This window comes from Nyctibius grandis, chromosome W (genome assembly GCF_013368605.1).
Source record: "Nyctibius grandis isolate bNycGra1 chromosome W, bNycGra1.pri, whole genome shotgun sequence".
Taxonomy (NCBI): domain Eukaryota; kingdom Metazoa; phylum Chordata; class Aves; order Nyctibiiformes; family Nyctibiidae; genus Nyctibius; species Nyctibius grandis.
In genome coordinates, this window is record NC_090694.1 from 13,312,377 (window position 1) to 13,335,571 (window position 23,195).

Below are 23,195 nucleotides of genomic sequence, written 5' to 3' on the forward strand. Positions count from 1 at the left end.
AGAATAGCCTATATTGTAAACTACTCAGGAGCAGATCAACAGTAAATTTTGGTTAAAATAACAACAGAATGTAGCATCTTCAAGGTAAACTGCTTCCCTGGTCCTTATTTCTGAAGTATCAAAAGAGTTGTTTTAATCTTCAAATGAAACCATGCCAAATTACTCACTCGGCCATACTGAATTTTTTGAACTTCATTTTATAAAAATCTTATTAAGTATATAAATGAACTGTAGATCAGTTAATTTTTATTAAATGTCATCCCATGGCAGCATTAAGGAGAAGAAGATATGGAAAAATGATTACAAATAAAAAGTATGAATATGAAACGGTTGGGGCCCCAAGAGCAAGGAGAATGTTGTAAATACCTTAATTACTCAACTATCCTGGGTGCTCAACTAAACAAAGGGAAGCCTTTGTAATTTGGAGAGCAGTAATGGCTGTAAGATAAGGAGGCTCCAGGATGTTCTCACTTCAGATGGCTGGGCCTTGGGAGGGGCGGATGCACAGGAAGATAGAGATAAGGGAATTGCACGTGATCCCCGGACTGAGTTTGTGCAGAAGCAGGGGTCAGTCAGCGAACACAGTGAGGAAGACTACCAGCCTTCATCTGAAGACCCCTGACGACCACCAGAGAAAACGACTGCGCATGCGGAGTGGATATTTGCATATCTCATGGTTATGTAAATGAGTTCTAGGAAAGCCTATGACTATGTATAACTTTATGGTATATATTCTCTGAAAATTTGCCAAACCGGTGGAGCACTCATGGTGGATAATCCCCAGTGCTGCCCAGCGCTGCAATAAAGAATGCCTGCTTAATAACACACTCTGGTGTTATTGAGTTTTCTTTCGGACTCCTTACCCAGCCGCACCTAGCTTCCCACTTCGGTGAGGAAAGTTAGAAAGCAAGGGGGTTTGGAGATCTCCGATTTTTGTATCAAGTATTATGCAAAGATTGAATGGTCCTAGCTAGAAACCAATACTGCTGTACACTGATTCACAACAGAATAGTAATTAATTTTATAAACTTAGTGTGCTCAGAATTATTCTAAACAGTAATTATATAGAAACAAAGATCATAAAAATAATGATTCAAAAATATTATGCATTTGAAACCTGTCCTGGTTTTATGGGGAGAAATTTTATAGAATCCAGTTTCTGTTAGATTTTGTTTCAGTTTGTGGCCAACCATGGTGATTAAGGCCATTAGCAGTTAAATCCAGGGCAGCTGGCCCACAGGTGTATTCTATATCATTAACATCAGGTTCACTATAAAAGGGAAAGCTGCGGGGAAGGGGTGGGGTTCTTTTTGTTCTCCTTTCACCCTTCTTGCTATTCCTGGAGCAACTTGCTGCAACTCTGTGGGCTAAGTATAATTTTGTGTGTTTTGTATTGTGATATTAAATCTGTTTAAATTTTAACCCACGAGTCTCTCTCCTTTTCCCAATTCCCTTTCTCAGTTGGGGAAGGGACATTGGGTGATAGAACAACTGCTTATTATTTAGCCCTGGGTGTGGGCTAAATGAAGACAATTCCCCAAATGATTCAAAGTTTAGACATAGGTCACTTCGTCTGGTATTTAATTTCAGAACTCTTAAGTGAAATACAACACCTGTTCAGCAGTGCACAGCATCAAAGAAAAATAGCAACTGCTGCGAAGCAGCCAGTGCTAATAACAGCAAATGTAAAGACAGGACAGGCTATGCTAAGTTGCTGAGGAAAGTTAATAAACCCCCAACAAATTTTTAACTCCCAAAAAATTCTTTCCCTTCTATCTTCACATACAGCAAAATGCATAAACTTATCTACTGACAATATCTAACCTCTCCCACTAAAATCCAGGTCTCACAAACATTATATAGCAATAAACTTCAAAGTCTACTTGTGTGTGGCAAATAAAAGAGCTTTCTTATCAATATAGACTAGCATGCAGTATTTTCATTTTAATTTATTTTTACATTCCATGTCTCAAACCAAAAATCTCACTATTTATTTTCTATGTAACAAGTTTTATTTTAATGTTTAATGTATCTGCAAAAAACTTTCCTAAAAATCTGAATTTTGTAAAATATTTTTTCAGATTATTTTGCAGCTATCAATCTTTCATTTCATATTGTACTACTTATTTACCTCTACTTGGGTTTCTGAAGTTTCTCTAGTTTTGACTAGCCTTGTTGTTACTTCCTTCTCAAATTCAGTTCACTAAACTCTCCTACTAAGCAATGGAACACTTTTATCCTTCTTGAAAGGAAACCTATGATAAGGGACATAACTCCTTTTCCTTTTTTACTTGCTATTTGATCTGGGTGTGAGTGACGTGCGGAAAACAGACTCCACAACCCGCAGGGTTGTAAAGTAGGTATGTTTATTCAGTGCTGGGCAGCACGGGGGGGGTAGTCCCACCAAAATTGTGCGCACCTTCGCGGTAATTCAGCTTGTATTTATGTACCAAAGTGTTACATATTCATCATTTCAAGGATGCCTATACATATTCATGACTTTCCCCGAGAAGGCAGTCTTTATTATAAGAAGTTCCAGGAGATCATTTCCATACTCTCCGCCTTTAACTCCTCCTGGTTGCGCACACGCAGTTCCTCCTGGTGGTCATGGGCCGGGGATGAAGGCTCTATGTCTTCCTCACTGTGCACTTCTCACCTTTCCTTCTTGCACAGGCGTGGTAACATCTTGGCTCTCAGTCAAACCACAGGACCAGTTCTTGCTGGGTTTTGCACAACCTTAATGTTCTGCAACTTGTTCTATTGAGATATGCTTAGGCAGTGTGGGGATCGGTTCCTTGTCCCTTTTTTTTTTTTTTCCTTTCGGCATTGTCTCAGAAACCGTACTATGCCACGTGCTCAGACGCCATCTTGTGGGGTACCGGACTGCCTGACCTTGGCGACATTTTATGACGCAAGAAGGTAGGTGCCGACTTGAGGGAGGTCTCTGCCCTGCACCCTCCACCCCCCCCTCCGGAGAGACACATCTGGCGACAGCCTGGCAATGGGCCAATCCTACGGCGCAGGAACTGGACCTGTCCCGCCCTCGGACCTGTGATTGGTGCGAACTCTTGACTGGCGGCTCCATGTCACATGACTCTGCCGAAAAACTCTATAAAAGAGGCCGGATCGCCCGACCACGCGGGCCCCCACCACTTGCTGAGACCATTTGCTGAGAATCAACAAAGGACCCCTGGGACACCGCTGGATCCCAGGGTGGTGACTATCCTTTCCCTCTCAACTGTTCTCTTTTCCTCTCTTTCTTTTACCCCCCCCCCTTCCTTGCTCACTAAGTTGCCTCATTGTTGGACTTAATAAAGTCAGAGTTAAGTTTATTGATACCGTGCCTCAGTTGTGCTTTGTCCGAACTCAAGGATCACGAATCTACTTTATTTCTGGTCAGGATTTTGGGGGTGCTTTACCTGCAGGCAGGTTAAGCATACCGGGTGATTTATAATTAGGCGGGTCCCGCGTGGGCTGACTGCATTGAACCAGGCGTGTCCCACGTGGACTGGCTGCACTGGAGTTACTAATCAGGCGGGTCCCGCATGGGCTGACTGCATTGAACCATGCGCGTCCCACGTGGACTGGCTGCACTGGAGTTACTAATCAGGCGGGTCCCTCTCGGGGACTGACTGCATTTATTTTCTAGATTTACTTCTTTTTACTAATCAGGCGGGTCCCACGTGGACTCACTGCATTTATTTTCTAGATTTACTTCTTTTTACTAATCAGGTGGGTCCCACGTGGACTGACTGCATTTATTTTCTAGATTTACTTTTTACCAATCAGGCGGGTCCCTCTCGGGGACTGACTGCATTTTATTTCTAGATTTACTTTTAAGGCAGATCTTAATCCGGAACCTGACAGGCAGTTAATTTACGCATCAGGCTGATAAGATAAAGAATTAAAGAATTCCTGAACCCCTAGGACAGCTCACAGGCAAAGAATTTCTCAACCCCCAGGACAGCTCACACCCAGATCAAATAGCAAGTAAAAAAAGGAAAAGGAGTTATGTCCCTTATCATGAGCTATCCTAGGGGTTGAGAAATTCTTTAAATTCTTTATCTTATCACCCTGATGGGTAAATTAACTGCCTAAGCATATCTCAATAGAACAAGTTGCAGAACATTAAGGGTATACAAAACCCACCGAGAACTGATCTTGCGGTTTGAGCCAAGATGTTACCCCACCTGCGCAAGAAGAAAAGGTGAGAAGTGCACAGTGAGGAAGACATACGGCCTTCATCCCCGAGACCCTGGCCCACGACCACCAGGAGGAACTGCGCGTGCGCAACCACGAGGAGTTAAAGGTGGAGACTATGGAAATGATCTCCTGGAACTTCTTATAATAAAGACTGCCTTCTTGGGGAAAGTCATGAATATGTATAGGCGTCCTTGAAATGATGAATATGTAACACTTTGGTACATAAATACAAGCTGAATTACAGCGAAGGGGCGCACGACTTTGGTGGGACTACCCCCCCCGTGCTGCCCAGCGCTGAATAAACATACCTACTTTAGAACCCTGCGGGTTGTAGAGTCTGTCTTCCGCACGTCATTTTGGCGAGCCAGGCAGGAGAACTCCGCTCGGCTGCGGGAGCGACTGAGGAAGCGGACGCCCCTAGGCGCGCCCCGAGCCCTTTTCTCGGAAGGGGCCTCCGATTCCAGCCGTTCACAGCAGGAGCAGACAAGAATCTCCTGAAGCCGTGGATAAATGGTATGTTTAACAGGGGACCGGTCGGGAAGCCAGTAAGTCGTTGGGGACGCCCACGCGTGGCCGGGGCTGCTGGTAAAACGCGCAGAGACGTCTGGCGTACAGCGTAGTTCCTGTACGGGAGGAGGGTACCCGATGTGGGGATTCGCTGACTGATAGAGCGGCCGCTAGCGATCTTGAGAGTAGATCGAGTGAATCCGAGGTTATCGCTGCATCCCAATATCGGGAGCCAGGACGGACCTGCTAATGACTGTATAAGAAGCAGAAGGGTAAGCGAGCCTCTCACAATTGTGATATGAATATTTGCAGCTGCTGGAGGGATAATAACTGGAGCGATCATTGTATGTCTCATTTGTAAGTGCCCGGGTATTTTATGTTAAGAGTATTTGACTGTGTGTGTGTTTCTAAGAGTATTTTATGTTAGGAGTATTTGACTGTGTACTATTTTATGTTAGGAGTATTTGACTCTGTGTATGTGTGTGTTTCTGAGACACAGCGCCACTGTAAACTGAGCGTCTTGATTCGTAGCGCCGGAAATGTTTGCAGAAATTTGTATATGTGAGTTAAGTTGCTGTGGTGCTTAGTCAATTTCTTTAATATCAGAGTTCTGACTAATCTCTTGAAGGAGCCTATTTAACTCCCACAGGATGGTTAATAACTTTGGGCTGGGAACAACATCCGCAAGAACGCCTGCCCGAATCTAGATACCCAGGGGCAATACCTTGTTTTGTGTGTAGGACTGTGGTACTTAATAGGCAAGGTGGATGACATTCGGTGTGGATCCTTTTAAGTTATAAGACCTGTAAAAAGGTGGTAATAAAGCTAGGGAAAATTCGAAACCTTCCTCAACAGAAGCCCTGATTATAATAAAGTTGGGGAATGAGAAAATAAAATTTCAGTAAATACAGGAGCTACCTATTCAGTGTTAAATACATGTAGGAGTAATTTCAATGATCGTAGTGCGTCAGTTGTTGGTGCCACAGGGCAGGAAGAAACTCAACCATTTTTCCAGCCTTTAAAATTTGGAATTGGGAAAAGGGGTGTTAACCCATCAATTTCTCTACATACCAGATTGCCCCATGCTGCTGTTAGGATGAGATACGCTAAGTAAATTGAACGCACAAATTACTTTTACAAAAGGAGAAGATCCAAAACCATATTCCTGAAAATAAAGCTCTGGATACACAAGTTTTTATATTACGGAAGGAAGCCGAGTTACAGGAGATACCAGAAGATGCTGTGACACCTCTCGTATGGGCTTCAGGAACACCGGGATGATCCCAAGTGGCAGGACCGGTAACCATCCAGTCAAAACCAGACGCCGGACTGGTAAGATGAAAGCAATTGAAATAAGAGTCTTAGAGCATTTCTCGGGATGGCCGAATGGTGTTGCCTGTGGATAATGAATTCTGGACTCATTGCCAAACCCTTATATGAAGCTGTACAAGGGAAAGGAAACCTCCCTGTTTGCACTCAGAGGTGCATTTACAAAATTAAAACAGACTTTAATGAGTGCTCCAGCTCTAGACCTCCCGAACTTAGAAAAACCATTTGAACTATTTGTACATGAAAGACTGCATATTACCCTAAGAGTGTTGACTCAGAAACTAGGATCATAGAGAAGACCTGTGGGATACCTTTTAAAACAACTAGACAATGTCAATAAGAGATGGCCAACATACCTCCGAGCAGTGGCAGCTACAATACTGCTGATCCAAGAGGCCCGAAAATTGTCGCTCGGGCAAAAGCTAACTGTGTTTGTACCCCATGCAGTTACAACTATCCTAGAACAAAAAGGAGGACACTGGCTGTCACCGAGCCGGATGCTGAAATATCAAACCGTCCTTCTGGAACAAGATGATGTGGAGCTGAAAGTAACCAGCATCCTGAATCCAGCGACCTTTCTGACTACAGATCCTGGTAGGACAGAATTAACACATAATTGCTTACAGACGGTAGAACAGACATACTCCAACAAAGCTGACTTGAAAGACATGCCAATGGACAACGCAGACTGGGACTTGTTTATGGATGGTAGTAGCTTTATGCGGGATGGAACACGGAAAACAGGATACGCAGTGGTAACCACTGAGGAAGTAATTGAAGCTAAGGCTCTACCATCTAACACATCAGCTCAGAAGGCAGAACTCATAACCCTTCTGAGAGCATTAGAATTATCAAAAGACAAAACTGTTAATATATGGACGGATTCAAAATTTACCTTTAGAGTAATCCATGCTCATGGAACCATTTGGAACCGTGGCAAATGGGTATCAGTATCTTTTAATAATCACAGAATCACAGAATGTTAGGGATTGGAAGGGACCTCGAAAGATCATCTAGTCCAATCCCCCTGCTGGAGCAGGATTGCCTAGACCATATTACACAGGAACGCGTCCAGGCGGGTTTTGAATGTCTCCAGAGAAGGAGACTCCACAACCTCTCTGGGCAGCCTGTTCCAGTGTTCGGTCACCCTCACCGTAAAGAAGTTTTTCCTCATATTTATGTGGAACCTCCTGTGTTCCAGCTTGCACCCATTGCCCCTTGTCCTGTAAAGGGATGTCACTGAGAAGAGCCTGGCTCCATCCTCATGACACTTGCCCTTTACATATTTATAAACATTAATGAGGTCACCCCTCCGTCTCCTCTTCTCTAAGCTAAAGAGACCCAGCTCCCTCAGCCTCTCCTCATAAGGGAGATGTTCCACTCCCTTAATCATCTTCGTGGCTCTGCGCTGGACTCTCTCTAGCAGTTCCCTGTCCTTCTTGAACTGAGGGGCCCAGAACTGGACACAATATTCCAGATGCGGCCTCACCAGGGCAGAGTAGAGGGGGAGGAGAACCTCTCTTGACCTGCTGACCACACCCCTTCTAATACACCCCAGGATGCCATTGGCCTTCTTGGCCACAAGGGCACACTGCTGGCTCATGGTCATCCTGTTGTCCACTAGGACCCCCAGGTCCCTTTCCCCTACGCTGGTCTCCAACAGGTGTGCCCCCAACTTGTACTGGTACATGGGGTTGTTCTTGCCCAGATGCAGGACTCTACACTTGCCCTTGTTATATTTCATTAAATTTCTCCCCGCCCAACTCTCCAGCCTGTCCAGGTCTCTCTGAATGGCTGCGCAGCCTTCCGGTGTGTCAGCCACTCCTCCCAGTTTTGTGTCATCAGCGAACTTGCTGACAGTGCACTCTATTCCCTCATCCAAGTCATTAATGAATATATTGAATAGTACTGGTCCCAGTAACGACCCTTGAGGGACTCCGCTAGACACAGTATTTATAATGATAAATACTTTTTCAGGCTGGCCAGAAGCTTTCCCCTATCGCACCAACAAGACAAGAGAAGTAACAAAAATATTGCTTAAGAAAATAATACTGAGGTTTGGGGTACCTATGGAACTATCTTCAAATAGGAACCCACACTTTGTAGCGGAAGCTGTTCAAAATTTGGCTAAATTATTAGAGATAAAATGGAATCTCCATACCCCATGGAGACCTCAATCAAATGGAAAAATAGAAAGAATGAATCAAAACCTAAAAAGACAAATGAATAAAATCAGATTAAATAACCAGGTGTCACGGTTTAAAGCTGGGCCAGCTATTAACCAGGTGGCAGATGCTCTCTGTTAACCCTCTCCCCCCCACCTAAGGGAAAGGGAAAAGGGAGAGAGACTTATGGGTTGGAAAGTTAAAACAGTTTTAATAAACTATAATAATGAAAAAGAATATAATAACAATAATAATAGAAATAACCAAATATATACAAATATGTACAAAACCAAGATCAAGAGCTTGGAAATCCTCCTCAGGCAGAGTTGCTCCCCCCAGTACAGGCAGAGGGGAAAAGGCAGTACCTCCCCCCAGCACAGGCAGAGGGGAAAAGGCAGTAGCTCCACCCAGCACACCTGCAGGCTTTTAACTGGAAAATTGGCAAAGCTGGTACCAATCAGTGGGAGACAGGAGGGCCCCTCCCTCCTGGGCCCCACCTCCAGGAGGCAGTGGGTTAGTGATAAATAGGAAAGTGAGAATGACATGTATGGGATGGAATACCTTGTTGGTCAATCTTGGGTCACCTGCCCTGTCTGCTCCTCCCTGCAGGTGCGAGCCCCCTTCGGCTCTTCACTCATAAGCAGTGAGGAATTTAGCAGTGACCTTGGTTTCTCTAAGACTAATTGGCCTGGTTTGGGCCAAACCAGGACACCAGGTGCTTTACCCTTATCTTTGCTACAAATACACATTCAACCTAGGACTAAAGAAAAGGTTAATCCTTTTAAAATCATTTATGATAAACCCTATTAAATGACAGAAACAGGAGTTGATCCTGAGATCATGGGAAACAATATCTAAAAGAATATGTTATCTCTCTAGGAAAGATTTTATTCTCTCCCCACAGGTACACCACTGTGAGCGCATCAATACCAACCTGGAGAAAACAGCAGCTGAGACAGCAATTAGAATCGAATAAGTATTTTGAAAAGGTCTCAATGATATAGTAAAAGAATTTACTAACTTTATAGAAAAGGGGGGATTGATAAGGGACATAACTCCTTTTTCTTTTTTACTTGCTATTTTATCTGGGTGTGAGCTATCGTAGGGGTTGAGAAATTCTTTGCCTGATAGCTGTCCTAGGGGTCGAGAAATTCTTTAAATTCTTTATCTTATCAGCCTGATGGGTAAATTAACTGCCTAAGCATATCTCAATAGAACAAGTTGCAGAACATTAAGGTTATACAAAACCCAGCGAGAACTGGTCTTGCTGTTTGAGCCAAGATGTTACCACACCTGCGCAAGAAGAAAAGGTGAGAAGTGCACAGAGAGGAAGACATACGGCCTTCATCCCCGAGACCCTGGCCCATTACCACCAGGAGGAACTGCGCGTGCGCAACCACGAGGAGTTAAAGGTGGAGACTATGGAAATGATCTCCTGGAACTTCTTATAATAAAGACTGCCTTCTCGGGGAAAGTCATGAATATGTATAGGCGTCCTTGAAATGATGAATATGTAACACTTTGGTACATAAATACAAGCTGAATTACAGCGAAGGGGCGCACGACTTTGGTGGGACTACCCCCCCCCCCCCGTGCTGCCCAGCGCTGAATAAACATACCTACTTTACAACCCTGCCGGTTGTGGAGTCTGTCTTCCGCATGTCACCTACCTGCCATTTCCTATGTTATTCTCTTGCAACTAGTCTCTCAATCAATTTTATTAGTTTAAGCAGGGCCATATGAAAGATTCCATCATTTTTTTAACATAATTTTTCTTTAACATTAAATGTTCCCTTTTCTCGTAGATTGGCAATACATTGTATTCTGTTGTTCAGCCCTACCCTACAATTTCCCACTAAAAACCCCATCATTTCAGCTAAATACACTAGGTTCAGATTAACACATATTCATCAGCATCTCTGGATTGCTGTTTGGAATTTACAATATAGGAATAGCACTAGATATTCTGAAACTTTCTTTTCTGGAAAAACAGAGAAACAACTATCCAGGCACCTCTGCTTCTGAGAAGACAATTGTACATAAACCCTTTTCTCCCAGTTCTTCCCTGTTAAATTCTAATCAGAGAATGGGAGAAAGTGTGGAGACATCCATATGATTTTCTAAAAAGAGAGATAATAACAGCATCACTAAACACTCAAGAAAGAAACAGTACACCTTAAAAGGAAAAAATGAAATTGGTTTGCTAGGCTGTCCTTATACCAGTAAAAGGCAGACCTCTTTTTCAATATGTGCATAATGACAAATCAATGCTAATATGAGATTAATATGCAAACAGACCTCCCCCCCAGTCTTACAGTTACTTTCCTATTTCCACTCAAATTCTCAGGAATGTAGTTTGATGTTGCAACTGATTTATTTAAATGAAAGTTTCATATCTAAGACAAGATAGATCCAAAGCTGACAAACACAGCTGATGATAGTCCGTTGTCCTGACTGTTCTCTTCCTAGCCTTACACACCTGCCAGCTTCCTTCGCTATGATGGTACAAAAGTTAACAGGGGGGGAAAAGCCTCAGCTAAGCAGAATCCCAATCTACATCCAGCTTTCTGAGTCAGCATCCCCAAATTGAAACCCAATGTGAAGCCAATAGTTATGCAGCACAGACTTCAAGCAGTGTTCAATATAATTCCTCTTCAAACATTGGTTTAGTGAGGTTAAACTTTTCAAAGCAAGAGAGGTCTACAAGACAGTTTTGTATTACAAACTGAACACCTGCAGCACAGGAAATATGACAGAGTGAATGCTGATCTTATGTTCAGCTGCCTATGCTATTAGAACAAGGGGTAGATTTCTTTTGGTTAGCTTTTTCATTTCTAATTTAAGGAATTCGATTAAAGATCAAAATAACAGAATTACAGTATAAATCTCAGAAGAACACTCGCTTGCTATATAATCAGAGGAACTAACTTTTTCCTTAAAAGAATCCTGGAATTTTTAACATCATAAACATATCTTAAAAAAAAATTCAGACCATGGTTTCATGGGAGTCTGAGAGGAAAATCAGGAGACTATAGAACCTCTTTTGTAACCCAACTTTCTTTGGTAATAGCAGCTTATTTTCTTGTGCTGCCTGGATTTTCTACTTCAGTTTTTGGTATTTTATTAAGAAATACCAACAGTCAATAAAGACATTCTGCAATGTCATTTACTAGGAAAACAGCATGTCTTGGTTTTACTGGGATGGAATCATAGAATCAGTTTTCTGTTCAGAAAAGCTGCATTTTTGAGAAGACTGCAGCACCTGATATGGCAGGAACAAAGGTGATAAGACACTTTGTTTTAGTTCGTGGTCAGCCATGATATGTGGGTTTCCATGGTGATCAAGGCCTTTAGCAGCTTTTGAGTAAGCCAGGTGCTTAAGCTAGGAGGAGTGAAAGCCAGGGCAGCTGACCCAGGCTGGCAAACAGGTGTATTCCATACTATAAATGTCACGCTCACTATAAATTGGGAAGTTTGCTAAGGATGGGGCTCCTCCCCAATGGTTGACATCCCTGGAGGGGTTTGCTTGTAATTCTGCTCCTGAGGCCTACTCTCCTGTTTGTTGTGACTTGCGCAGTGGTTGACATCCAGCATTCATTGGGCTCAGTGCAACTCTGTGTACTTATTATTAGCGTTAGTATTAATAATAGTTTTGTTATTTTATTAAATCTGTTCCCATTTCAACCCATGGGTCTCCTTTCCTTGTTCCGATTCCCCTTCTTGGCTGGGAAGGGGTCAGTGGGTGATAGAACAGCTGGCTATAGTTTAGCCCCTGGACATGGGCTAAACAGAGACACAGCAACATGTAAAACACAAACATTTTAGTTTTGTGGATATTTTTTAAACCACCCTCCTCAAACGCTTTGTGAAATTTCATAACTGTTTAACAACTTAGTTTTTTGTTTCCTGTTCTTTTTGCTATTTGGGCTGTGATATAAGCATTAAATCTCTCTAAAAAGACTTTAAATACTAGTGAGTAAGAGATATTTTGACAATAAGGAAATAGCTGACAAAGATCAACATGCCTGTGATTAGTATAATTACAGTCAATGTTGATGAAGTTTAAGCACTCTTTGCAACACCCTTTCTGTCATTTCTCCTCTTCCATTAGCCATGGTATAGCTAATATAGCCATCATATGTCTGTCCTTTCCCACCCTTGCCTTCCCCTTTCTAATCACCCTTCACTGTTTTAGTCTTCTCTGCACCACTTGCATGCTCACCATAATTCTTCCTTCCCCTTAATTCCTTACGTTCAGGCTATTACCAATTCTCATGCAATACATGCCTTCAGCTTACATCATCTGAGCATCTTCCTCTATTGCTTAATGTCCTGCATCTGCTTTAGCTTCCCTTTCCACTGCCACCAGGCAGCTCTGCAAACCACCTTCTCGCCTCAAGCTTCGCCAGGGGAGGTTCAGGTTGGACATTAGGAAGAATTTCTTCTCAGAAAGGGTTATTAGACATTGGAATGGGCTGCCCAAGGAGGTGGTGGAGTCACCATCTCTGGATGTGTTTAAGAAAAGACTGGACATGGCACTTAGTGCCATGGTCTAGTTGACAGGGTGGTGTCAGGGCAACGGTTGGACTCGATGATCCCTGAGGTCTCTTCCAACCTGGTTGATTCTGATTCTGATTCTCATTACGTCCCACAACAACTAGAGCAATCGCCTTGCCTCTGGCCACATCCCTATAGCCCTCAAAGCCAAAGAGCAGCACTGCTCCTAAAATTCACCTTCTTGCAGCACCACCTGCCAGGGTCACCAGACCCTAAGGAGAGGGGCTAGGCTACAGATGAGCCCCGTAATCAGAAAGACTCCCTTCTTTTGTTCCACCTACTCTGTATCCAACAAATGTGTCTTTTCTCTTTTCCAAAAAGTATTACTTCCTAAACATCTTAAAGCAAAGGTTCAATAACAGAATCCTCTTTAGTAAACACCATACAATCACAAAATAATTCAGGTTGGAAGGGACCTCAGGAGGTCACGCTCCTGAATGCCACAAAAAAAGCTCAAAACCAAAGAGGGAATGAAACAAAAGGAAGAACAAGTATCAAACTTACCATGGACTTGATTGATTTCTGAATTCTGAGAAAGAATTTCATCTGCTAATTTTTGAGCAGTTGGCAAAACTTCTGTGTGGTGCACTGTGATCAGATACTGTACAAATTTTTGTAGTTGGTCTCTGTTCATTTGAAAGAGTGTCTCTGAAATGGGAAGATGCAGTTTGACCTGATCTGGCTTGCGGATCCGGTATAAAGAGAGTGCCACAACATGGGCACAGTAAAATATGTCCTTGTTTCCACAGCTACAGGTCACTGAGGTAATCTTGCAACGATCAAAGCTGATAGCTACATTGCAAACAGTTTCTGGCTCCGATTGCATTGCAGGCTCTGTCACTGTGCCACTCAAGTGGAAACCTGTGAAGGGAAAAGAAAGATTACATTATTAAGTAAAATACCATATCTCATTATCAATAACCTTTCATTAATCAAGTAAAAGTCATCATCTCTGTCTGAGAAATTATATATCTTAAAGAACTTGCTTTAATTTCAAATACGATGAACCCTTTCTTTTGTATGTACCCTTTTCACCTCCAATAAAATCAAAAGGAGGTAAAAAGCCCTCTTTGCTATTCCATCACAACACTCATAAAAGTTTGATAGTAAGAAAAACATTTATTTGGTAAATGATAGCTGCAGAAGCAGAGTTGCATCTGATTAAGACCAATGTGAAACTCCCAGTAGCTCAGCAGTCTGGCAGCAATTTTCCAAACCCCACATCAGGGAGCCTGCACCTACCAGCAAATTTAACCATTCTCTCAGTAAGTAAGAAGGATGTAGTACACTCTAGTGGCATGAACCCAGGTCCTAATCTCAACTCTGCCACTGATTCACTGACACAAGTCCCTTAATATCTTTGCTTTCACCTCTCCCACCACTGAGCTGATGCTAAAGCTCACCTTCAACTCAAGCAATCTGGTAGGGCAGCTATGTTTGTATAGCTCTTTGGAGATGGAAACTGCTGCAGTTACCAATACACAGGGTATCAGATTTATAATACTGAATGAGACATACACACAGTGTTTCAGAAGTCTGCATTTCCACTCGACATGATAAAGCACAAGGCAAAAGAGCTAGGCTTTCTTATGTTGTAAGAAGGTATGGTATACCATAAGAAAGATATTCACTTCAGCCACTACTTGACAAAGCACCCTGTTGAACCAAGGTCTCAAACTCTATTCTCTGAAGATCAGACCTAAACCCATCTCTGTTTTCCCAACATGAAGACCCAGGTTTGGCTCTCAATACTTTATCACTGCAGAATTTGGGTGTTTCTTTTGGATTTTATGTAAACATGACATTGATTTATGGCTCAAACATTAAGTCAGAGGTATCGATACAGAGCAATACAAACAAATTTCATATGCTGTATCAGTATTAAACTTGAACAGACCATGCATATAAAAATCTGGAATGGATACTACAAGTAAGGTGTTATACGTTAACTATTTATAACGGAAATAATATAAAACCACACTCCCTCAAAGTCCAAAACTGATTTAGTGTTCTTGAAATATAAGAAAAGTGTGTTGTAGGAAGTAGTATCACATGAAAATTTGGTGGAAAAAAAAAAGAAATATATACATAGCTCTAGTCCAAAATGTTGTACCTCCAATTATTTTTAAAAAGGTCTTTAAGCTACAGGAAATGAATAGGAAAATCTCTCATGTTTTCCATTTGTTTATGCTGTACATTTCAGAGCAGGTTGTGCAGTCAGCATCACTGTTTGGATTACATTCAACTGCAGTACTCTGATACTCTACCCCTGAAGAAGGTCATACACACACTAACCCTGATTTTGCAAGAGGATGTTTACCAGTTAAAGTAGTTAGAGTTGAAGCTGAAGAGGCAGTAAGCTGTAAAGTGCACAGAGAGGAAGGAGAGGAGGACGAAGAAGCCCGGGTGTACATGGTATTCTTGCTCTTGGCTCCACTCAACACTTATACAGAGAAGGGGAGGGGAATTGCCCCTTGAATCATGAGCTCCTTTGTCTGCCTTTCCCTTTGGTTTTTAAGTAGTCATGGCATGCTCCCATAAGTGCCCTCTCAAAAAAAGAGGCTTTGTTAAAACTTAGCCAGTTCCATTTCAGGTTAATTCCCAGTAAGTGAGAGTTGGATTGGTGGTCTCAAAGAAATTGTACGGGAGATTATTTTTTTTTTTTAATATCACTTTCCTATGAAGCATAGATAAAAGTCTCATCTATGAGCTGAGAAAAAGCCTAACACTTGAACACTGAAAGGGCCTGATCCCACTCCTTCCTGCTCTCAATAAGTAGCTAAACTCCTATTAATTCTGATAGAAAAAGTCCCAATGAAAGATTTTCTATTAAACCACTTAAAAAAAAAGTGCCTAACCAGCTACTCCAACCATATTATCACTTTTAATTTGTCAGCATATAATTCAAGCAGTCAAAAGGTTAAAATTTTCCTAGACAGACAAGTGTCTCCAGAAATATTTAGAGTTAACAGCAAACCTGCCTGTAAGTCCCTACTTGCGTTCAGACACAAATGCAGCTCCTGGCTCCTCCTCTCTCTCCACTGAGATGTTTTGAGAATTCATGTTACAATCAGCAACATTTATAAACACAGATCCTGATCTAAACAATGACAACACTAATACAGTCAAGTTACCTAACCCACCCTTAAGTTATAGAGGGTTTAAACAAAAAGATCAGCTGCCCTGGCAGCTTAAAATGTAGAAGCTCTGTATTAACTATGGTGCAATGATGTACTATGCCTGGTAATTATGAAGAACTATTTTTTTCTTCTTTTTCTGTTTGTGTATTTAAAGAAAGAAATTGTTGTTAGCAAATATGACCTTTAAAAAGGTTTCAACATGCAACAAAACAGTTCACAAAATTTCAGCTCAGAAGCCCTACTAGGGCTGTTATAATTTAACCTACCAGACATCAAACACTGCCTTCTCCACTAGCTCACAACACTGCAGAGTACTCAACAGGGAGGGTTGTTCCCCTCCCGCAGACATAGCCTTAATCTTTTTTAACCTAGCCATCTAATATTCTCCAAACAAAATATCAAAAGCTTGTAGCAGGTAAAAAAAATGACGCACTGTGCTTTGCTAGAAAGCTTTCACCAGCAGTAATTTAGAGCTTGCTAAGGAGAGAGATGTTACATGCTTCTGGAAGAAGACAAAAGGAATCACCTGCATGGGGACTCAAAGATAATGACATTTCACTAAGATCCAAAGGAGAAGAAAAAGTCTCTTCAGCTAAAAGCTGCAAGCCCTCATTCCAAATATGTATTTCCCTTCAAAGGGAAAATTCCTCTTTTATTCAAAGTTACAAACCTTTGCTGGAAGCATTTATCCATTCAAAAAAAACCCCCAAGAACTCTAGTGTTTCAACTTTTAAAATAAAAAGCTTGTTCATTATTATCTAAAGACAACAAAGGATTTGCAGGCAGAAAAGCATGTGTTCATTACTATTTATAGAGCAGGCATGTTTCACCTTTGCCCTTCAGCTGCTGCACTTTGAAATGTTTTACTGTTTTCAAACCAGCATGTGACCAGTAATTCAAGCTCTGCTGACATTTTCAACACACAGAGGCTTTGCATTCTGCAAAAAAGCATTTAAAAAAAGCAGTTAGAGCATTAAGACAACATATCAAATGAAGCTCTTCTGCAAAATGATGTTTCTGTTGAACATTCACCTCAGAAACAAACATACCACAAAAATGATTTAACAGCCAAAACTAGTTTTTTCAGCTGCTGTACTTTTGGAAGGAAACTGTGCCAAAGTGCCATCAGGAGGAAAGCATTAAGTCACTGAATTGTACAAAGTAATTGTTGCCAAAATCTGTTTGACATCATCCAATCCATTAAGTAAAAACATTCTGGGACTGTAAAGCTGCCTGCTGAATGAAAATTCACATTACTACAATGTAGTATTTGCCAGCACAAGTATATACACTTAAGATGTTAAAGAAAATTGGCAGAGTCCGGGTCTCTAGGTTTGCTGATTTTATTAAAACAACTCAGAGTTGGACCACCACCACAGTGAATGGTACCTGACTCAAATTCACTATCAGTTTATATAGAAACTAATAAGCAATTACATCATAAACTTTTCATAAGCTTCTGTTAAAATTCTACTAACTATTTCAATTCCTCTTTCTTCAATTGTTAGGTGTCCACAAAAGTCAATTCTTCTCCACCAGTCAGCCGATCCCCCCCTTCTGGTTCCACTTGGGCTCCGGTCAACACCCCATCCTTAATGTTCCTGCTGCGATCAGCGTCCTTAATGTTCTTGCTGTGATCAGCGTCCCGTCTTGATCCAGGTTGACCAGGGTCTGGTTCCCGCTGCCAGTGTCTCCTAAACATTAACCTAAACAACTAGAGTTTATTTAGAACCTTCTCTCTACTATTTTTTTATTTCTAAGTGTTCTATATTCATTCAGAGTAAAGAAAAGGTTAACCATACATCCCCTTTACTAAAATCATCAGAAATTTAATATTTCTAGGCCTAGTCCTGCTAGCTACTCATTAACCTATGACTGATGATTTGTTCAGTCATGGGTCAGGATTATACAAAGGGGCTCTGAGAACATTATTCATGGGGGATGAAACCCACCTGTGTTTATTCATATAGACTTATATTAATTATTCTATTCTTCATTCTACTTCATCTCTATTGATCCTTATCTTCCTAACTCATGAGAACTTCTACATCAATTATGTAAAAATTTCTATAATATAAGAAATCCTTCTAAGTTTTCATAGAATCATAGAATGGTTTGGGTTGGAAGGGACCTTAAAGATCATCTAGTTCCAAAACCCCTGCCATGGGCAGGGACACCTTCCACTAGACCAGGTTGCTCAGAGCCCCATCCAACCTGGCCCTGAACACTGCCAGGGAGGGGGCATCCACAACTTCTCTGGGCCACCTGTTCCAGTGTCTCACCACCCTCACAGGAAAGAATTTCTTCCTAATATCTAATCGAAATCTACCCTCTTTCAGTTTAAAACCATTCCCCCTCATCCTGTCACTACATGTCCTTGTAAAAAGTCCCTCTCCAGCTTTCCTGTAGGCCCCCTTCAGGTACTGGAAGGCTGCTAGAAGGTCTCCCTGGAGTCTTCTCTTCTCCAGGCTGAACAGCCCCAACTCTCTCAGCCTCTCTTCATAGGAGAGGTGCTCCAGCCCTCTGATCATCTTTGTGGCCCTCCTCTGGACTCATTCCAACAGCTCCATGTCCTTCTTATGTTGAGGGCCCCAGAGCTGGATGCAGTACTCCAGGTGGGGTCTCACGAGAGTGGAGTAGAGGGGCAGAATCACCTCCCTCGACCTGCTGGCCATGCTGCTTTTGATGCATCCCAGGATACCATCCCAGGTGGCCAAGAAGGCCAATGGCATCCTGGCCTCTATTAGGAACAGTGTAGCCAGCCGGTCTAGGGAAGTGATCGTCCCTCTCTACTCAGCACTGGTGAGGCTGCACCTTGAGTACTGTGTTCAGTTCTGGGCCCCGCACTTCAAGAAAGATGTTGAGGTGTTGGAGCGAGTCCAGAGGAGGGCGACCAAGCTGGTGAAGGGTCTGGAGGGTCTGACCTACGAGGAACGGCTGAGAGAGCTGGGGTTGTTTAGCCTGGAGAAGAGGAGGCTCCGAGGTGACCTTATTGCAGTCTACAACTACCTGAAGGGAGGTTGTAGTGAAGTGGGAGTTGGCCTCTTCTCCCGGGCAACTAGCGATAGGACAAGAGGGCACAGCCTCAAGCTTCGCCAGGGGAGGTTCAGGTTGGACATTAGGAAGAATTTCTTTACAGAAAGGGTTATGAGACATTGGAATGGGCTGCCCAGGGAGGTGGTGGAGTCACCATCTCTGGATGTGTTTAAGAAAAGACTGGACATGGCACTTAGTGCCATGGTCTAGTTGACATGGTGGTGTCAGGGCAACGGTTGGACTCGATGATCCCTGAGGTCTCTTCCAACCTGGTTGATTCTGTGATTCTGTGTGATTCTGTGATACAGTTGGCCTTCTGGGCTGCAAGCGCACATTGCTGACTCAAGTTGAGCTTCTCATCAACCATCACCCCCAAGTCCTTCTCCTCAGTGCTGCTCTCAATCCATTCTCCACCCAGCCTGTATTTGTGCTTGGGATTGCCCTGACCCACATGCAAGACCTTGCACTTGGCCCTGTTGAACTTCATACAGTTTGCACTGGCCCACCTCTCAAGCCTGTCAAGGTCCCTCTGGATGGCATCCCTTCCCTCCAGCGTGTTGACTGCACCACACAGCTTGGTGTTGTCAGTAAACTTGCTGAGGGCGCATTCAATCCCACTGTCCATGTCGCTGACAAAGATGTTAAACAGGACCAGTCCCAATACCGACCCCTGAGGAACGCCACTTGTCACTGGTCTCCACTTGGACATCAAGTCATTGACCGCAACTCTTTGAGTGCGACCATCCGGCCAATTCCTTATCCACCGAGTGGTCCGTCCATCAAGTCCATGTCTCTCCACTTTAGAGACAAGGATGTCGTGCGGGACAGTGTCAAATGCTTTGCACAAGTCCAGGTAGATGACGTCAGTTGCTCTTCCCTTATCCACCAACGCTGTAACCCCGTCGTAGAAGGCCACCAAATTTGTCAGGCATGATTTGCCCTTGGTGAAGCCATGTTGGCTGTCACCAATCACCTCCTTGATTTCTGTGTGCCTCAGTATAGTTTCCAGGAGGATCTGCTCCATGATCTTGCCAGGCACGTAGGTGAGACTGACTGGCCTGTAGTTCCCCAGGTCTTCCTTTTTTCCCTTCTTGAAAATGGGGGTTATGTTTCCCCTTTTCCAGTCAGTGGGAACTTCACCAGACTGCCATGACTTCTCAAAAATTATGGATAGCAGCTTAACAACTTCATCCGCCAATTCCCTCTGGACCTGTGGATGCACCTCATCAGGTCTCATGGACTTGTGCACCTTCAGGTTCCTTAGATGGTCTGGAATCTGATCTTCCCCTACAGTGGGCGGTTCTTCATCCTTCCAGTCCCTGCCTTTGCCTTCTGCGACTTGGGCAGTGTGGCTAGAGCACTTGCCAGTGAAGAATGAGGCAAAGAAGTCGTCGAGTACCTCAGCCTTCTTCATATCCCAGGTAACCAGGTCTCCCATTTCCTTCTGGAGAGGGCCCACATTTTCCCTAGTCTTCCTTTTATCACTGACATACCTATAGAAGCTTTTCTTGTTGCCCTATGAATGAAGTAGTGAATGAATTCCTTGTTTTGCTTTGCTTGCATGCACAGGTTTTGCCTTACCTATCAAACCGTCTTTATCTGAACCCACGAGTTTTCTCACTTTTACTCCTCCGATTCTCTCTCCCATCCCACCAGGGCACAGTGAGCAAGCCGCTGTGTAGTGCTTAGTTGGCAGCTGGGGTTAAACCACAACAGTCCTTTTTGGCACCCAACGTTGGGCGTGAAGAGTTCGAGATAAAGACAGGTTTGATTGGAATTTGCTAGATCAAATTTATAGCTGTTGTTGCTGTTTAGCTCTTCATTGACAGGCTCCTGTGCTTGCCATGGGGCTTGCCTGCCTTACTGTATATTAGAGTCTAGTGGTCATTAGTGGCTGCTTTTTGCTTTCGCTGCTTGCTGTACTGCTTATCATCTTACTCTGCTGTGCCTGGGAACATTTTGATAACAGCAGTGGCCATGTGCCTGGGCTGGCAGATGGCCCGGGCATCACTGCTGTTTCTGTGCTGCTGTACTGGACAGGCTGGAACTCCAGTGTGAACTCGAGTCAAAGGGACTGTGACCTGTGGATGAGTCCACACGGGAGCAGGACACCCTGAAGCGTCTGTGGCCGTGGATAAGCCCATGCCAGAGCAGGTACATCTCGAAGCGTCTGTGGCTGTGGTTATGTCTGTGCCACAGCAGGTATACCTCTGATGGGACTGTGGACCAAGGATAAGTCCATGCTGGAGAAGGTACACCTCGAAGCATTTGTGGCTGTGGATAAGTCCATGCTGCAGCAGGTACACCTTGAAGCATCAGTGGCCGTGCATGAGGTCATGCTGGAGCACCTCAAAGTGTGTGGCTATGGATAAGCCCATAACAGAGCAGGTACGCCCCTGGAGGGACTGCAGCCATGGGTAAGGTCATGTTGGAGCAGGTTTACTTCTGAAGGCATTGTGGCCCATGGAGAAGGCCATGCTGCAACAGGTGCACCTCAAAGCGACTGTGGCTGTGGATAAGTCTATGCTGCAGCAGGTACACCCCTAAAGAGACTGTGGCTCATTGATAAGGCTCCACTTGGAGCAGGTACAACCCTAAGGGACCGCAGTCTGTGGATAAGTCCAAGCCAGAGCAGGGGCAATGGGAGGAGTTCATTGCAATGTTAAACCCTATAACCTGGCCCAAAGGGACCAGGGGTGGAGACTGTAATGGATATACCTTTAAATTGTAACCCATGATTTGAGTTGCATGTTTGTCCTGGTTTGGACTAGGACAGACTTTTCAGTTAAGTTTCTTTTAAGTGACTACTTTTCTGAAGTTGACTACACATGCCTGTTGCCGTGGGAACTAGGGTCCCTGTTGGGTCTCTGTCCCACAGAGGAAGGGACTGTAGAGTGTCGCACCTGCAGGGAGGGGCGGACAGGACAGGTGACCCGAACTGACCAACAGGGTATTCCATCCCACCCATGTGATATACTCAGTTTAAAGCTGAGGGACCACGAGGGTCGTGCTGTCTTCCCTATGGCCGACATCCTGGGAGGACCCTGCCTGTGCTCCTGCTGTGGCTCCTGAACCCGGTTCCCGCCTGCTGCCGCATGTGCTCTGGGACTGCCCAGCACCTGCCCTGCAGCATCAGTGGTGACGTGATCATCATCGGGGGGGGGGGGAGCTCAGTACTGGTTTTGTATTTAGTTCATTATTTATTATACTCTTTCTTTTTCCTTGTTATTGTTTATTAAAACTGTTTTAACTTTCCAACCTGTAAGTCTCTCTCCCTTTTCTCTTTTCTTTTTCCCCTCTGGGGAAGGAGAAGGTTAACAGAGAGCATCTGCCATCCATTTAACTGCCCACCCATCCTTAAATGGTGACAATGTTATAGGAATTACTATAGCAGGAACCAACTGAACCAATGGAAAAGCCTTACAAGAAGCAGTACAAGTGCAGCAGTGACCCAACCTGAGCTGGCTTTGATGCCCAGTAACTCCATGCAACACACCACCTCTCCTGTCCTGAGTGACCACCATAACAGATGGAGCCCAAAGTCATGGACCAAATGAACTCAGTGGATATTTTGTGGACATTTTACAGATATTTCACAGGGGTGGTCCATAGACTATGGGAATGATATCTGTGTATTATATCAAAGGATGGGAAGGGGAGTGGTGGTTAATGAGGATGTATTAGATAGTGTGGGACCTGATCATGACGTAAATGGTATGGCATAAGGGGTGGAGAATTTGCTGGTTTTGGCTGGGGTAGTATTAATTTTCCTCATAGTAGCTAGTATGGGGCTATGTTTTGGATTTGTGCTGGAAACAGTGTTGATAACACAGGGATGTTTTCATTACTGCTGAGCAGTGCTTACACAGAGTCAAGGCCTTTTCTGCTCCTCACACCACCCTGCCAGTGAGTAGGCTGGGGGTGCACAAGAAGTTGGGAGGGGACACAGCTGGGACAGCTGACCCCAACTGACCAAAGGGATATTCCTTACCATATGACGTCATGCTCAGCATATAAAGCTGGGGGAAGAAGAAGGAAGTGGGGGATGTTTGGAGTGATGGTGTTTGTCTTCCCAAGTAACCATTACATGTGATGGAGCCCTGCTTTCCTGAAGATGGCTGAACACCTGCCTGCCAATGGGAAGGAGTGAATGAATTCCTTGTTTTGCTTTGCTTATGCACGTGGCTTTTGCTTTACCTATTAAACTGTCTTTATATCAACCCATGAGTTTTCTCACTTTTACTCTTCTGATTCTCTC

The 23,195-nt window shown here is 43.6% G+C and overlaps 1 protein-coding gene across 1 annotated transcript in view; it reads right to left on the reverse strand.

Annotated features, from left to right (window-relative positions):
* LOC137675764 (zinc finger SWIM domain-containing protein 6) overlaps positions 1-23,195 on the reverse strand; it is a 230,512-nt gene that overhangs the window by 71,958 nt on the left and 135,359 nt on the right. Inside the window, exon 2 of the mRNA XM_068421977.1 lies at positions 13,266-13,622. Coding sequence (XP_068278078.1) covers positions 13,266-13,622 — 357 coding nt within the window. The remainder of the gene's footprint in view (positions 1-13,265; positions 13,623-23,195) is intronic.